The sequence below is a fragment of the Salvelinus alpinus genome, chromosome 16 (genome assembly GCF_045679555.1).
Source record: "Salvelinus alpinus chromosome 16, SLU_Salpinus.1, whole genome shotgun sequence".
In the NCBI taxonomy this organism is placed as follows: Eukaryota; Metazoa; Chordata; class Actinopteri; order Salmoniformes; family Salmonidae; genus Salvelinus; species Salvelinus alpinus.
Window position 1 is genome coordinate 22444687 of NC_092101.1, and position 17218 is coordinate 22461904.

Here is a 17218-nt window from a genome sequence, read left to right on the forward strand (position 1 = left end):
CTGACGAAAGGTACATCAATAAAAAAGTATAGCTGAATATGATTAGACTCCAGGTTTAAGTTATGGAATAATATAAATGTTGGTGAATAAGGGAGGACTTGTCTACGGGAACCAGCATCTACTACTCTGTAGAGTAGGTTCATCCTGCGGATGGATTAATGGGATGAATGAGTGTGTGGAACAATGGGCCCGGGGGAGGCAGTAACCCTGGACAGTGGAGGCCCTTGGTGATGAGATGATAGTATTAGAGCTTCCTGTCCTGCAGAGCTCAGCAGGAGGGACTGTGTGTACTGAAGCTGCCTCCTCCTCCTCTGAAGATCTGAGCAGAAACCACACTAGTTTGCTTCCTTCTGTCAGCTTCCCAAAAATACCTAATTTTCGTCCCTCTTTCAATCCTGGAGTTTTCATTTTCATTTCAATATTTAGGACCATTTGCACAATTTAGCCACCAGCGTTTAATGAACAGCTTTGTTGTAGACAGTTCAGAAAACAAAAAACTCAGTCACAAAGTTTGATGCCAATCACATCAAAGAACAGTACCTGCCTGTTCATGAATGGTTACTTTACGTCTCATGAATGGCTATAATCCCTGTTTTATATATGTTCATGTTTACAGTATCGGCTCACTGTATTTATAGTTAAATGTTGGTAAGTAAACTAAACAAACTGTATTAACGTATTTTAGTTTTGTAGGCTACTGTACTGCTCTGTTTGTTGTGGGGTCATACTGTATGCACTAGGTGGCAGTCTACATTCAATTGTTTCTCTCAAAAGTGATGCTTCTCAGAATTCACTGCTACATGATATAATTTTGACAATCTCTAATAAAAATGACATACATTGTTGCCTGTGTTTGCGTAATCATTCATGATTCTCGCCAAAGGTCTCGCCTATTTGTTTGGATCCCACAGTACTCTTTTGTGTAATTTGTCCACCAGCCTTATGAATAGTCACATGACAAAGATGTTGTCCAATCAGCTGCCTCCAGAAGAAAGCTCGTAATTTTAAACGGTGTGGAATGCCACTGGTCGCTGCATCGACAATGTGGCACCGATAACCAACAAACTACAATAATTTGGGTTGTTTGCACGTTGATATGATGAGTAATCATATTGTCACTCCTGGGCCTTACAGGGCGACAAAACTGGTAAGCTTTTCTTGTACACTTCTTTTTGTGAAGTTAGCTAGCTAACGTTAACCCGTTAACTAGTGTTACGATGCTAGCTATGCTAACGTTACAACTTGGGGAAACGAGCTAACTAGTTATGGTGTAAATTGGGCAACCTAGTTACCTATGCTGCAATTTGGGCAAATAGGCTGGCTAGTTAGCTAACGTTAGTATGTTGCAACTTTGGTGGGTTGTTTGGCTGACTGGCTGGCTAACGTTAACTATGCTGCAAGCTGGCTAGAACTGTGCAAATCACTCACAATGTAACGCTGTCTGTTATCGGTGTTGTTTTTTCCAGAGTCGGACAGCCCTACAGATTTTAGGCCAGCAATATGTTACTGGGGATTAGCTAGTTAGTGACAAACCCCTGATCGTTTTCCTTTTCTGATTTGACGTCAGGATGATATCACATCAGCGATTAGCAGTTGAAACACTCCCCGCCCCTGTTTCGGTAGAAAGATGAGTGATGGGGCTGAAGAATTGTAACCACTCAAATTAATAGACAAAACTATGGTAGCCCTTGATCACGACTCTCAATTCCATTACACATAACGTTACGAGTCATTGGATGAAGGTGTCCTTCTGTATGGGGGAAATTTGAGCGCTGGGGCATTTAACAATCAGAAAATTAACGAGGTATTGTTTTGGATGCAAGGACCGTAACTTTCATTTCGGCGATAAATCATGAAAATATAAGTTGTTCCCACATGGCCATATCTAAATGTTACAGCACTTGTGGAAGACGAGGCGACCACCTGTGTGTAAGCGTAATTCTGGAAGTGTAGCAGAAGGGTAGTTTTGTTGGATGGAGTCACCCATAGCTGTATGGATGTGTGAAACACTTACTGTAGCAGTTTATCTGTTTTATTTGAAGGATTATTTCTTTCTGCTGAAAGATAAGGGCCATATGTTTCGAAATCCAATATCTCAAGCGATGATTGACGTTTCTAAACGTTCACAGCCTAGAGTTTGAGAGCAATGGATGCAAAGACTGACTATGACTATCCATTATACCAAACTGATCATGTTTTTAGGCTATATAGTGTTACATTTATAGTTCTATGAAGTGTTATTTTGTTTACAAACACTGGAGTAAAACTAGTCCGGCTGTGATACAGTTCATTGGTGTATATACATTCTGAAAACATTTGTGTGTAAATATTCCTTACAAGTAAGAATGTTGAATTCAATTACATTTTAACTTACTCTACAGGTTGTTTGTACTTCAGCGGCTCGAAATTTGAGAAAATATACTTATGAAATACTTTTTAGAGAGGTATGTATATGGTTCGGTTTGGCACCAAGGTAAAGTCAGTTTTACATAGGATATTCGGTTTTTGCTCGTCAGTAGCTATTGAACCAAGCATGCCATGACAATAAAAATTGTATATTCTGAATCAGGGGAGGGTGGAGAAAAATCCACTTTTTATATATTGAAATCTGAATACAAAATTGAACAAACCTCACAGACAACCGGTAGAGTAAGTGCAAATGTAATTTTATTCAAAATTCTGGCTTGTAAGGAACGTTTACCCGATTTTGCACAAATTTGTGTATTACAGGCTGGTTAATCAACTACAGTAAAACAAGCTTATATTTTGGGTTCTGATGGGGTATGACAGTTAAACAAAGCTCATGAGGTATGTTATATTCTTCAAGAATCAATGGGTACATAATTAATTCACACAAGTCCAAAAATGTATGTATCACCTGCAGATTGCACCTTTAAACAATATGTAATGTTACAGATAACTAGCTCATCTTTTGAAAGTACTGTGTGTGTGTATATAGCTAGCTAAAACAATTTTAATTTGCAGTGGAATGAAGTCACAAAGCTATTCCGAGCAGGGATGCCTCTGCGGAAACATCGACAACACTTCAGAGTGTATGGGAACTGTTTTACTGCCATAGCAGCTGTCGACTGGCTACACGAACTGCTCAGGAACAATAGTAACTTTGGACCAGATGTCACCAGACAACAGACTATCCAACTGCTGAAGAAGTTCCTCAAAAATCATGTGATCGAGAATGTGAAGGGCAGATGGGGTTCAGAAGATTTGGAAGACAACAGCCATCTCTACAGGTAGCCTAAATCCTAGACGGTGAATAAATAGTTCAATCAGGCTGTTTACCATTGAAAAAATTGTAGACCACAGCCAGCATATAAGTGGGCATTCCCTCTCTCGTGTGAACATACTTTCCCGCATGAGCTCACGGTTCCTCCATAATCTTTCACATTCTCACTCGAGGGGGGGACAGCTGAATTTGGTCTACTTATAGATACACAGCAAGGCGTGGCTTAAGGTGACTACGCCCCCGAGTAGGTTACTCCCATTTAATTAGCTTAACTTTGGCATCATCCTAAGCAAACGGACACTTTCCGCCCTTTTTTTTCAGTAAATGTTTTCGGCCTTGTCGATATTAACATACTTGGCAGTCACAACAAATTATTTGCATGATACTTATTCTGCAACTCTAATTTGTTACCCGACCTGCTAACACTTACAGAAAAGATGTCACATTATACTTATGTCATTGTTTGTTAACCCCTAGCTTTTTCGCCGGTTGGTTAGTCTGGCTAGCGAGATAAGTTAGTCTCGATCTAATTCGCTAGTCGCGTAACTACTTCCACTTTTTGCCTACCCTTGAACAGTGTAGTTATTTGAAAGAGTTGCTTCTTGTTGGCTTGCCTATATGTCCTTTCAACTTGCCGGAGTCCAGCTGGGCATACAACCTTACCAAATGGCCCTAACAAAAGTAGCCTATATGGCGATGTTTACACCTACTTGGTGGAATCTCCAGGCTTGCATAAATATTAAAATACAGAAGAATATTATAGCTGTTATTTGGACAGATACAGCTCACTAGTCCATACTACAAGCTAACTAGCAAGCTTTATGCAAAGCAACTTACCGGTGATTAAGCGCTTGAACACACAAATGTACCGAGTAACTGGAGCCCACAGCTTTCCATCATCAATAGCCTGAAACCATAAGGTTTGTCTGACCTGGTCCTTGGGAAGTTGATTAAACTTAATTAGGTGGTCTTTTCTCCATTCAAACAAAACGGTACACAACAGCTTTTCAGCATCTTAAAAGCAGGGCTAGCTAGCTAATTGAAGAAAGTCTGTTGGAATTGTCTCTGGCTGATAATCGTGACATACATTCCATGCAACAGTCTCTGTTCATGCTAACATTTTTTCGTCTAGAATGAAAGTGTTTTAGGTATGATGTAGTTTGTTGATTAAGACGACATGGAAGTATGTTAGATGATCAACCAAGAATTTCCACAATTTTTATAGAATGATACAATAAAAGAATAAACATTGTCGGCTTATGCTTAAAGTAGGCAATTTAACATGGGAGTACCCTACGGCTGCACCTTACTCGGGGGTGTGGTCACGTTAAGCCATGGCGTGTGTGTATTGTCCCTGCCCACCAGAAATCTACAATCTCTGGGGCACCCCTTCCGCGGGGTGGGGGCAATAAGCAAACCAGTGTGATCCCACCCCGAAAGAATGAGGGAGTGGGATATCTCGCTTTCTCTACCATCTCTGGCCTGAGTAATCTTTTTGAGTGTTTCATTGAAATAATTGTATTATTTCACATTTGCTGTCCTAGGTTTGCTTCAACATCTCCTTTGAAACCAATTCCCCATCGCCCACCTGTATCAGGGCCTGCATCAGTAAAGAAGAGTTTCTCAATGAAAGAAAAGGAAGGCTTCTTCAAATGTAGGACTTCCAAGAAACCTGACAAGGAGACTACAGTAAGTATTGTTGATATTTTAGAAAATGGTCTCCTATTGTGCCCCCGGTATGATTTGCTCACATAATTGACTGAGAAATTGTTTCTCACAGGAAAATGTGGATCCATCAAAAGAAGATATGGAGACTGAGCCTGTGATTGAAGTGGTCCAGGCCAGAGCACTAACAGAGGAAGATATTCAGGATGTTTGGAGAGGCATCACTCTCACACAGTAAGATTCACTCTTCATTTATTTGAAATCCTTCTTAAACATTTTAATGAGTAGATCCTTATTACATTGCCTCTTTATTCTTTCAGCCTTCAGAAAACATTGGGATTGACTGCGCTTGAGGATGTTTTGGATCCAAGACACATCAATTCTCAAAACATTGTGTACAACATGACCAATGTGAACAAGCATGGGGTTGTTACACTTGAGGACAAGACTGGTATAGCCTATTCTTTCTCTGATTTATATCTGCACTGTGTGTACGCAAAATGTAAGATGCATGGTCATTTATTAGCCTTTTCTCCACAGATGACCTCCCACACTGGGTCTTGTCTGCAATGAAATGTCTTGCGAACTGTAAGTAAGATTTTACTCAACTGTTTTAGTGGCATATTGTATTGAGAAATAGATTTCACCTTACACAAAACAAGACTAGGCTCTCAATATGAGAGCTATGTTTTCAGACCAACATCTAAAAAATGTCACTGAACCCGTTCTAGGGCCGAAGTATGATTCCAACCAGCCATCCTATCCTGGGTTTGAGAGGGATGTGTTTAAAACGGTCTCTGACTACTTCTACAGCCTCCCTCAGCCACTTCTTACATTTGAGTACTATGAGTTGTTTGTCAACATCTTGGGTATGTATGCATTTTGCAAGCTTTAAAATTGAATGCAGTGTTAGAGGTGAAATGGTTTGACAAACTTAATTTTTTGGGTTTCCCTGTTCCTCTCTAACCTAAAGTGTTACTAAAACCTGGATTGAATTAACCTATAATGTAATTTTTCCATCTTTTGCAACTAAGCTATCAACATTTGCAGTCATTTGTAAGTTAAAGTAGAGGACAAATCTCAGGTGTGGTTATTGAATTCAGGCAAATGTTCTAAAAAGTTTACTGTACTAGTATTCATCCTTCTATATGAACTTTCAATTTTTTTACAAGAGCTCTATTGGATAAGATTTAGTTTGTCTTGTCTCCACTCTGCAACTGAACAATAAGATTGACCAGATACAAGCAGCATGAAACTGCAACTGGTTTGTGTTATTTCCCTCCTAACAGAGGATGTGACTCGACTGCTCTGTGGCTGACTGTGACATTTGTTATAACTAACTCATGTGTGTCCAATTAGCTATTCCCTTTCCCCACAATGTGCCAACTCCCTTGTTTATGTCCTGCCGGCTTCACAAGTGTTGTTTTTGTTTTTGTCTGGTCTCTTGCTAGTTTTATGTGGCTACATTGTGGCTCCTAAAACTCAAAGAGGAAAGCGAAAAAACCAAGAGGAGCCCAGCTACCCCCAGCCTGCAAAAAACCCTCACATGAACGGTGCTGTTAACCTGTTCAAATCAACGGAATGTCTGCTGTTGAGCTTAATTCGGAAAGAGGCTTTTGAAGAGGGCGACTCACCAATGAGAGAGGTGTTCAGCTCAAAGGCCCAGTCCACGTTTGCAGCTCTGAAGACGGGCTGTGTCGGGAGGGTCCCCCAGATGGGTCTGACAGGCCGAAGGGACAGTTCTGGGGATGTCCTGGGAGGCAGCTCTCCGAGTCTTGTACGGTCAGAGAGCAGTGGAGCCTCATCAGTTAGGCTCAGAAGACCCAGTAGTTGCTCCCTGGAGAGAATCTTGGATGAATCAGCTGACTCATGCTCCCAACACAAGTTGTTCCAGTCTACAGAGAGTCTGGTGTCTTGCAAAAGTAACAGTGGCAGCAAGTACAGCACCCCACCTCAGAATAAAACTGACTCTCTGTCTGTTTTAGACAGCTACCCTTACTCTGAACCCCAAGTCTTTGTCACCATGGCAACTCCCAGTTGCATCACCAGTTCAGGTGTGATGTCTGTAGAGGGTAGCACTCACAGCTCCAAAAGCGAGGGGGTCAGAAGCAGCATCTCACTACCAATGGACAACCTCTCAGTCAGTCAGAAGCCCAAGCGCCCTAGGAGCATTGGTACCTGTTTGGATATAGCTGAGCACAGAGGGATGTCTGCCAGCTGTTTCAGTATTAACGCCCCTGTAGCAGAGATCACCGTGAAGCCAGACTCCTCCTCCACTGTTGGCCTGAGGGGTCCCAGTCTGCTCAACCTGAGGGCCAGCAGCATGGACCTCCGAGACCTCAGAGCTGGGCCTTCTGTTAGCAGGCGCTGTCAGAGCTCTCTGGACCTGTCCAGGCCAACCCTTGCTCTGCCCTCTGTGTTCACTTATGCACGCCGTCTGAGTTCCGAGCAAAGTAAGCCTACATCTGCATGCTTGTGTTTGTGCTTTTGCATGTCTTAACACCTGGCCTAACATTGCTCATTGGGCTTGCACTAATATGGGGTGAGACTCTAATTTTCCTTTAAGAGAAGGTTATCACTGCAAGCATTTCAATTGTAATCATCTGGATACTTTCCAGAACTTCAAACTGCCCTGTTTAACGTATTATGCCTATACAATTACATTTAATGATGACGTTACATTTAATAACTTGTACACATAGTTAATGCAGTTCTTGCTGTAGAGAAGCAAGGGCTTTTTGCCATTGAGATATTGATTTGAGATATTGATTTAATCTTCCAAGTGAAATCACACAGATGCTTAATCCGCTTCAATGCATTTCATTAGCCTCAAGTCCTAGTGGTGTGTATGCATCGTTTTGATCTGATGCATATCAAGGGTTGAATACATGCCATTCCAGTGTACAGTAGTGTGATTGTGTATATGTGTGAAGGTCTCCTCCAACCTCATTTGGAGCGGGTGGCCATTGAGGCTCTGCAGCTCTGCACCCTGTTGCTGCCCCCTGCCAGCCGGAGGAAGCTCCAGCTGCTGATGAGAATGATCTCCCGGATGAGTCAGAATGTGGACATGCCTCGGCTCCATGACGCCATAGGAACACGCACATTGGTGAGGGCTGAGAGAAACACAGGTTTTACAATTCTGCGTGTTGATTTGAACATATCCTCAACTCCATTATTCAATCCCATTGTGTTTCCAGATGGTGCATACGTTCTCTCGCTGCGTGCTGGGCTGTGAGGAAGAGGTGGACCTGGATGAGCTTCTGGCCACCAGACTGGTCTCCTTCCTCATGGATCACCACCAGGAGATACTCCAGGTGCCAGTCTATCTGCAGAACGCTGTTCGAGACCACCTGGTATACCTCAGAAAAGTACAGGTATAATACTGTCACTCTTATAAGGTATCTATTACATACCATAGTTGGTTACGTGAGTTGTCATGAAATAGAATTTTCATTGATTTTAAACGTAGACTCAACGAAATAACGTTGCCATGAGCAACACTAGCTATTGCGATGAGCAAGATGCAAGACTTCCCGGTGAAGGAAGTTCCCTTCACGCTGTTTTCAATGTGGTAGCTATGGGACCAAAACAGCTGAGAAATTTAGCCTCTCGCTTCAATGCTCTTAGTTGTGGAAATTGACCCACTATTCTATTTACTTTGTGCATCTACGTCATATCGCTGAGTCTACCTTTAAAGAAAGTAGACCGCGACGTGTTGAAAGTGTGACTATCCTCTCCTCCTCTAGATAACCTACCCAGGTAGTGGTGGTGTGGGGGCCCCCATGCCCATCTACTCCTTCTGCAGACAGATCAGTACCGAGGAGTTTGAGGAGCAGAAGCGGAGTGTGTCCCAGGCTGCCATCGCTGACCTGCTGGAGAGCCTGGTCAAAGACAAGAACATGTCTGTGAAGGACAAGAAGAAGAAGCTCAAGCAGGTAACAAGTTAGACGGCATCTTGTGTGAACACTTTCTTCATATTCTCTTATCTCACTACACAGTACGAAAATGTATGCATTCACTATTGTAAATCACTCAAGACTGTCTGCTAAATGACTAAAATGTACAAATGTAATCTCACTGCACATTTGTGTACAATGTATCCCCCCCCCAAAAAGTGTTAATCTAAAGCTAATACATTTTTGTATCATCAGTTTCAGAGGCAGTATACAGACATCTACGCTCTCCGATTTCCAACGACTGAGAGCGAGGCGCAGCTTTTTGAAGATAAACCAAAGATCAAACCTCCAATGCTGATAAGTATGAAGAAACCAAAAGCTTTTGGAATTAGAAACTGAAGGTACAATTGGGAGGCAACTGTTTGTGTGGAATATTTTTGTTGTTGCTTGAAACTAGACCTGGCAGCTAAATGTAGGAAGGTGGGAGGAAACTACTGTGGGGACCACCACAATTTAGACTGCAACTATGTAACATTTGTCTTTAGGGTTGAATTATGCATGTTTTATGTTAAGTAATGTTTTTGTGTATGTAATTTCTAAATACTGCAGTATTTATCTTTAGTGCACCAAATAATTTATTCGGGATTGATGATGACCTCGTATGGGAGTATAATAAGTGAGCCTGAAGAGGAGCCTGTAAGCAAATGACAATTTGGGAGTCGATTCTGATAGATTTATTTTGAAATTGATCCAGATTTATACACTTCAATTGACATCAAAGTACAGAATTTAAACTTTCAAGCATTTGCGTTTTCCAGGGATTCATTTTATTGTTAAGCATGGTATTAGTCTACCTAGTTTATTTTCATAGGGTTGTATGAAATGCTTATAATTTAACATTGTTCATGTTTTTCTGTGTATGTTTTGACACGTCACTTCTCTGTATTTTTATTCCATTAACATTCTCAAGTTGAGCTCAAACTACTTTATTGTATATTTTTGGTGTGGGATTTTATTTAAAAAAAAAAAATCCTGGCAAGTTATGTTCAGCCATTTGGGATAATGAAGTTTTGCACTTTTCTGTCATTTTTAAATGAACAGTAGTTTAGACCAGTCAATACAATGGTTAATATATATACTTGACAAATATGTATTTTTATTGCCATTTATGAAGTATTAAACCTACAAGGGAGACTTTTGGACTCATTTAGATGCATTTTCTCAATACCTCTTTATAGCTGTATACCTAACCTCAAAGGAAGAGCCATCAATTACATATCAGTTTACCCTTTGACTTGTATTGTTATTTCCCCGCAAAACATCTGTTTACTATGCAACGTTCTTGACAATAAAGTGTTCAACTGTAAAACAAAATCCTCTTTACGAATTGTGCAAATGTACTTGCCTTTATTAGTGTTCTAGGACGGGGTTTATTTAGTCATATTTGTTTACCTCCGTGTCCTTGTACTGTCTGTCTGGCACCAGAAGGGAGAGACAGTGTTAACTCTGACACAGAATTCCATGTATCTTTGCACTACACCTGGTGAATGTGGCAGAGCTCTGCTGTTAGAATTCTAAGTGCATTGAAACTGAAGATGATGAATTGCATGTCCCTCTGAGTCTGACCTCAACTGACCTTCATCCCTCTAGATCGGGATAAAGAAAAGGAAGACCCCTGTTAATCATACATCTGCACCTTAAACACCCTCTGTGTGGGTGCCTACACAGATTATTGTAAAAATTTGAGTTAAATTTAATCTGGAATCCATCCAATTAGTTCTAAATACTGTGGGAACATCTTTCTCTGACATGTACAAAACATTTGATACAAGCAAGAAAGATATTGCATAATGAAGTACATTACTTAACCTGTTTTTTCTCTTGATTTAGGTACGTTTGGTGGGCTCAGGTTAGCAAATGTGGTTCTGGTCTTAATTACGCATAGAAATTCCTGAAGGAGGAGTATTAGGGCGGTGGGTTAAAAGTACATGGAAAGTGAATGGTCTGGGTACAAAGGGATTCTTGTTTCAGAGACCTCTGATTGGTTTGGGGGGAGGTTCTCAAACTCCCGGCGCTCTGCCTGGGAATCTAACAGTGTCTAAAGGCTGCTGATCACTCCACAGTTCAGACTGATTTCCTGCACACAAGCTGTGTTTATTGTCAATAGGAAAATGGTTAGTCGGTGAGTAATTCCTTTTATACATTTTCCTTAGCTTCACAACTTTTTTCCCCATACAAGAATATAAGTTGGTGAGTAAACTACCTCTTTTTGCATACTTTTCATAACTGACAGGAGTATGTAAGTTGAGTAACTGTTCTTGTGCAAAGCTTTTAGATCAAAGCATTTTTATCATTACTTTTGCTGCATGCTAGTGTAAAGCAGTTGAACATGTTTTTTTTTCTGGTCAGATTTATTAAATTTTTTAACTAAAACATTTAGGCAATAATGAGGTATGTAATTGTGTTTTTAGGTCTGAAAAGATTAGTTGGATCAGCAGCCTAGGATTTCATGTGAATAGATGTTTCTATTTGATGGAGTAATTTTGTTCGGTTTTCAGAATTGAGCATCCGGCTGGTGGCTACAAGAAAATCTTTGAGACATGTGAAGAGTTGAATGAGCCTATTCCTGCTGTGGTTGTAGGTATGTGAGGAACAGGTCTGAGACTCCACTACCCTTTGGTTTACAAGCGAGAAGGTTTGTGGTTTTATGGCGGTTAAGAGCGGAGTGAGCACAACAGGGTAACATGGATCATTTCATGCTGTGTTCAGGTGTTATCCCAGAATGGCTGAGCGGCAGTCTGTTGCGTCTTGGACCCGGCCTGTTTGAGGTGGGGGCTGAGCCTTTCTACCACCTCTTTGATGGCCAGGCCCTCATGCACAAGTTTGACCTAAAGAACGGCCATGTGACCTACTATCGGAAGTAAGCCCCTCTGTGTGTTGACTTCAGTGATGTGTAACACTTTTCAACCGTGAGGTAGTAAAATATATATTTATGAGGGCATGCAATAATTTTACACTACACACTGGTGGTAGTTGTGCAGTTTTGTGAAATGTTCCCCTCGGCCCATAAATTTGACTGGAATGTTTCTCAAAACCTCAGTGAGGACTGTTTCTCATTAAAACAGTGAATACTAAAACACAGTGACCTACTGCTGCTTTCAAAAGCTTTGGAAAGAGCTGAAACAGAAGTGGGCCTATCGATTTCCAATCTATGTTCCAAGCTACATGTTTAAATGATATTGGTTGGAATTATTGTTCTTAACTACTGTTTCTCTAAAGATTTGTCAAAACAGATGCCTATGTACGAGCCATGACAGAGAAAAGAGTGGTCATCACTGAGTTTGGAACAGCAGCCTACCCAGATCCTTGCAAAAATATCTTCTCAAGGTGATTTGCTATCATTTTATGATAATCAAGTTAAACACTCATGGGTCATGACTTAGTTATTAGACGCAACATTCAAATTGTCCATTCTTGTCTTTGTAGGTTTTTCACCTACTTCAAAGGGATTGAGGTGACAGATAATTGCTTAGTGAACGTGTACCCTGTTGGTGAGGATTTCTATGCCTGCACAGAAACCAACTACATCACCAAAGTGGACCCAGACACACTGGAGACTCTGAAAAGGGTATGTGCTGACATCAGATTGAGTGAACATAAGAACTCTCGTCACAAAGAAAGTCTCACAAACTCTTTCTCCAGGTGGACCTGTGTGACTACCTCTCGGTCAATGGAGTGACAGCTCATCCACACATTGAAAGTGACGGAACGGTGTACAACATTGGGAACTGTTTTGGGAAGAATATGTCACTGGCCTACAACATTGTCAAAATTCCTCCCACACCGAAAGGTTTGTTCTGTATACACCATTGATACTATATTCTGCAAGTGAGATGTCCCTAAATCAAATGGCTATCTGGTTGTGATTCTTGTTTTCAGACAAGTCAGATCCCATTGCAAAGTCCAAGGTTCTTGTGCAGCTCCCCAGCAGTGAGAGATTCAAGCCCTCCTATGTTCACAGGTTAGTGACATTGCTGATTGTCAGGATACAGTTTTCAAAAGTTATGTCTGGTTTTCACCTATAGGATTAAATACATAGAACAGACAAATCATTTTCTTGATTGTTAACTTTTGGAAAACTGGGCCCCTGGAGTTCACATTCTCGCGTGTAACATTCTTGCACATGAAATGTATTAACTACTTTTTCTGCCTCCATCAGCTTTGGAATGACAGAAAACTACTTTGTCTTCGTTGAGACTCCAGTGAAGATAAACCTTCTAAAATTCTTGACCGCTTGGAGCATCTGGGGCACAAATTACATGGATTGCTTTGAGTCAAACGAAACCATGGGCGTAAGTAAAGGAACACCTAGACCACTATTATCAAACTGTATTCAAGGCCTGTTAGCATTTCAATGTTGATTATTGATACTAAAATAATCTCTGTCTTCATCACTAGCTAACCGTATACCTTTTCATCTAGACATGGTTCCATCTGGCTACAAAGGACCCAGCTGAATACATAGAGCATAAATTCAGGACTTCTGCCTTCAATCTCTTCCATCACATCAACAGCTATGAGGACGATGGCTTCATCGTTGTTGACCTGTGTACTTGGAAAGGGTGAATACTGACCGGTTGTTGTAATGACTTGAAGAACATATGTACAAGACACTTATCCAGTGCCTCTTTCTCTTGTTCAATTTTAGTCATGAGTTTGTCTACAACTACCTATATCTGGCCAACCTGCGGGAGAACTGGGAGGAAGTGAAGAAAGCTGCTATGAGGGCACCTCAGCCAGAGGTCCGGCGATACGTTCTGCCCATGGACGTCCACAAGGTAAGTGTTGTGGCCTTAATCTTGTCATTTCTGGAGTAAGGAGTTATCACTGCTTTGATGTTATCCTCTCAGGATAGAGGACTAAATCAGTTAAGTTTTTCCTGTTTGTACTTGAACTTGCAGGAGGAACAGGGGAAGAATATGATATCCCTTCCGTACACCACAGCCACTGCAGTGATGCGCAGCGATGGAACCATCTGGCTGGAGCCTGAGGTTCTGTTTTCTGGACCACGACAAGGTAACACACACGCAGCTTGTTTCATTAAACCTTGAGGGCTCCCCTATTCTTATACCATCGAATGCCACTAAATATCTGTCCATCTGTCATAAGATTTCCCTCATTGATTGAATCAGTCAATTGAATTCCTTTATCATTGCAGCTTTCGAGTTCCCTCAGATCAACTACAGTAAGTTCTCTGGGAAGAACTACAGCTATGCCTATGGACTGGGCCTGAACCACTTCATCCCTGACAGGGTGAGTATAGCATGCAGACAGGAACGCTGGTGATGCATTAGCCAAGTCTGATGATTAGACTAATCTGCTAATAGTCATTCTGGGAGCAAGTTTTTGATTGTGTCATGCTCTAGATCTGCAAACTGAACGTGAAGACTAAGGATACGTGGGTGTGGCAGGAGCCAGACTCTTACCCCTCAGAGCCCATCTTTGTGCAGACCCCAGATTCAGTGGAGGAAGATGACGGTAAACAGAGGGATTTTAGGCGATTCTATAATATCATGATAGACAGGAGGCACAATCTGTGGTCTTTAACATTAACTGATCAGGTAGCATGACTTACCTAAGCAGGATCCACCTTATTGTGATGTAAAAGGCCGACATACCAATACTATACAACTTGAGGTGGGAGGATTCTCTTTTTGTAGTTGTGACACTGCTCTTTTCCCTCTTCCTAGGGGTGTTGTTGAGCATCGTGGTGAACCCTGGAGCAGACCAGAGGCCAGGGTACCTCCTCATCCTCAATGCCAGAGACCTGACAGAGATCGCACGGGCTGAGGTGGAGGTCATCATCCCTGTCACCTTCCATGGAATGTACAAGCCTTAGGACTACATTCTCAACACATCTACAATACCACTCCACAGGAGAAAGGGACAATCATAATACTAAAACCTTTGTTGGGGATGTATAAAATAATAATAATTATATCACTGATGTAGCCTGTTCGTGGCTTAGTTTCAAAGTCAATGTTGTGATATACACTGTACAAAAGTATGTGGACAGCCCTTCAAATTTGTGGATTCGGCCATTTCAGCCACATCCGTTGCTGAAAGGTATATAAAATCACACAGCCATGCAATCTCCATAGACAAACGTTGGCAGTAGAATGGCCTTACTGAAGAGCTCAGTGACTTTCAATGGGGCATCCTACCAACATAGGATGACACTTTTCCAACAAGTCAGTCAAATTTCTGCCCTGTTATGAGCTGCCCCGGTGAACTGTAAGTGCTGTTATTGTGAAGTGGAAATGTCTAGGAGCAACAACGGCTCAGCCGTGAAGTGGTAGGCCACAAGCTCACAGAACGGGACCGCTGAAGCGCGTAGCGTGTAAATATCATCTGTTGCAACATTCACTACCGAGTTCCAAACGGCCTCTGGAAGCAACGTCAGCACAAGAACTGCATTCTCTGGAGTGATGAATCACGCTTCACCATCTGGCAGTCCGATGGACGAATCTGGGTTTGGAGGATGCCAGGAGAACTCTACCTGCCCCAATGCATAGTGCCAAATATAAAGTTTGGTGGAGGAGGAATAATGGTCGGTGGCTATATTTCATGGTTTGGGCTAGTTCCCCTTAGTTATAGTGAAGGGAAATCTTAACGTTACAGCAAATGACATTCTAGATGATTCCGTGCTTCCAACTTTGTGACAACAGTTTGGGGAAGGCCCTTTCCCGTTTCAGCATGACAATACCCCTGTGCACAAAGCGAGATCCATACAGAAATGGTTTGTAAAGATCGGTGTGGAAGAACTTGACTGGCCTGCACAGAGCCCTGACCTCAACCCCATCGAAGACCTTTGGGAACGCCGACTGCAAACCAGGCCTAATTGCCCAACATCAGTGCCAGACCATACTAATGCTCTTGTGGCTTAATGGAAGCAAGTCACCAACATCTAATGGAATACCTTCACAGAAGACTGCTGCTATATCAGCCTCCAAAGTGGTGACCAACTCCATATTAATGCCCATGATTTTGGAATGAGATGTCCACATACTTTTGGTCAAGTGTTGTATCTGTCATAACCTTGACCCTCAAACTCAGACCTAAAGGCCTAGTGCTCATTAGCTTTAATGGAACCATGTACAAAGTTTTCCCACATTTTGTTACAGCTTGAATTTAAAATGGATTAAATTGAGTCACTGGCCTACATACCCCATAATGTCAATTGAATTGTTATATCGAAATGTTAACCCCTTTGTTAAGGCAAGCCTAAATGTGTCACAAGTTGCATGTACTCATCCTGTGTGCAATAGTGTTTAACATTTGTAAGGTCTCGGTCGAGCACTTGAATTTCAAACACAGATTAATCCAAAGACCAGGGAAGTTTTCCAAGGGCACCTATTGGTAGATGGGTAAAACAAAAGCAGACATTGTATATCCTTTTGAGCATGGTAAAGTTATTATTTACACTTTGGATGGTGTATCAATACAACCAGTCATACAAAGGTACAAGCGTCCTTCCTAACTTAGTTGCCATAGAAGGAAACTGCTCGGGGATTTCACCATGAGGCCAATGGCAACTTTAAAACAGAGTTTAAAGGCTGTGATAGAACTGATGGATCAACACTACTAACATAAATGAGTGAAAAGGAAGCCTGGGCAGAATAAAATTCATCCAAAACATGGATCCTGTTTGCAACAAAGTAAAACTGCAAAAAAATTAACTTTGTCCTGAATACAAAGTTGTGTTTAGGGCAAATCCAACATCAGTAACACTCCATATTTTCAAGCATGGTGCTGGCTGCATCATGTTATGGGTATGCTTATCGACAAGGACTAGGCAGTTTTTTTTGTTGAGAAACCTGGTTGTCTGCTTTCCAAGAGACATGGAGACAAATTCACCTTTCAGCAGGACAATAACATTTACATTTAAGTCATTTAGCAGACGCTCTTATCCAGAGCGACTTACAAGTTGGTGCATTCACCTTATGATATCCAGTGGAACAACCACTTTACAATAGTGCATCTAACTCTTTTAAGGGGGGGGGAGGGGGATTACTTTATCCTATCCTAGGTATTCGCAGAGAGCTAACATTCTAAATACACCATTCGTTATATTAAACATTCTTGTAAATACATGTATCTTATATCATTTAAAAGATGAACATCTTATTAATCCAGCCGCTGTGTCAGATTTCAAAAAGACTTTACTGCGAAAGCAAACATGCGATTTTCTGAGGACGGCGCCCCGCACACACAAGTATTACTAGCATTTTCGAAAGTCAGAAATAACAATAAAATAAATCGCTTACCATTGAAGATCTTCCTCTGGTGGCAATGCCAAGTGTCCTAACTACACAGTAAATGTTTGTTTTGTTTGATAAAATCAATTTTTATA

At 41.4% G+C, this 17218-nt stretch overlaps 2 protein-coding genes across 5 annotated transcripts; both read left to right on the forward strand.

Moving 5' to 3' along the window:
- Nucleotides 1-925: 925 nt before the first annotated feature.
- Nucleotides 926-10179, forward strand: depdc1a (DEP domain containing 1a). Of its 3 annotated transcripts, XM_071345402.1 has the most exons (13): nt 991-1147; nt 2731-2808; nt 2986-3251; nt 4789-4933; nt 5025-5143; nt 5230-5360; nt 5450-5497; nt 5641-5778; nt 6361-7362; nt 7843-8015; nt 8107-8283; nt 8656-8844; nt 9061-10179. In XM_071345402.1, the coding sequence occupies exons 3-13, from the start codon at nt 3019-3021 to the stop codon at nt 9202-9204; spliced, it is 2499 nt and encodes an 832-aa protein (XP_071201503.1). In that variant the 5' UTR covers nt 991-1147; nt 2731-2808; nt 2986-3018; the 3' UTR covers nt 9205-10179. The 3 variants fall into 3 exon arrangements, with proteins under 3 accessions (XP_071201502.1, XP_071201504.1, XP_071201503.1); XM_071345401.1 differs by lacking the exon at nt 2731-2808 and having other exon boundaries at nt 926-1147; XM_071345403.1 differs by lacking the exons at nt 2731-2808; nt 6361-7362 and having other exon boundaries at nt 986-1147.
- Nucleotides 10180-10831: 652 nt separating this feature from the next.
- LOC139541140 (retinal Mueller cells isomerohydrolase-like) lies at nt 10832-16029 on the forward strand. Of its 2 annotated transcripts, none has more exons than XM_071345410.1 (14): nt 10832-10987; nt 11364-11446; nt 11575-11725; nt 12085-12192; nt 12292-12433; nt 12508-12655; nt 12745-12826; nt 13025-13157; nt 13288-13427; nt 13514-13643; nt 13767-13881; nt 14024-14118; nt 14232-14343; nt 14556-16029. In XM_071345410.1, the coding sequence occupies exons 1-14, from the start codon at nt 10977-10979 to the stop codon at nt 14702-14704; spliced, it is 1599 nt and encodes a 532-aa protein (XP_071201511.1). In that variant the 5' UTR covers nt 10832-10976; the 3' UTR covers nt 14705-16029. The 2 variants fall into 2 exon arrangements, with proteins under 2 accessions (XP_071201511.1, XP_071201512.1); XM_071345411.1 differs by having other exon boundaries at nt 10841-10979.
- Nucleotides 16030-17218: the final 1189 nt, after the last annotated feature.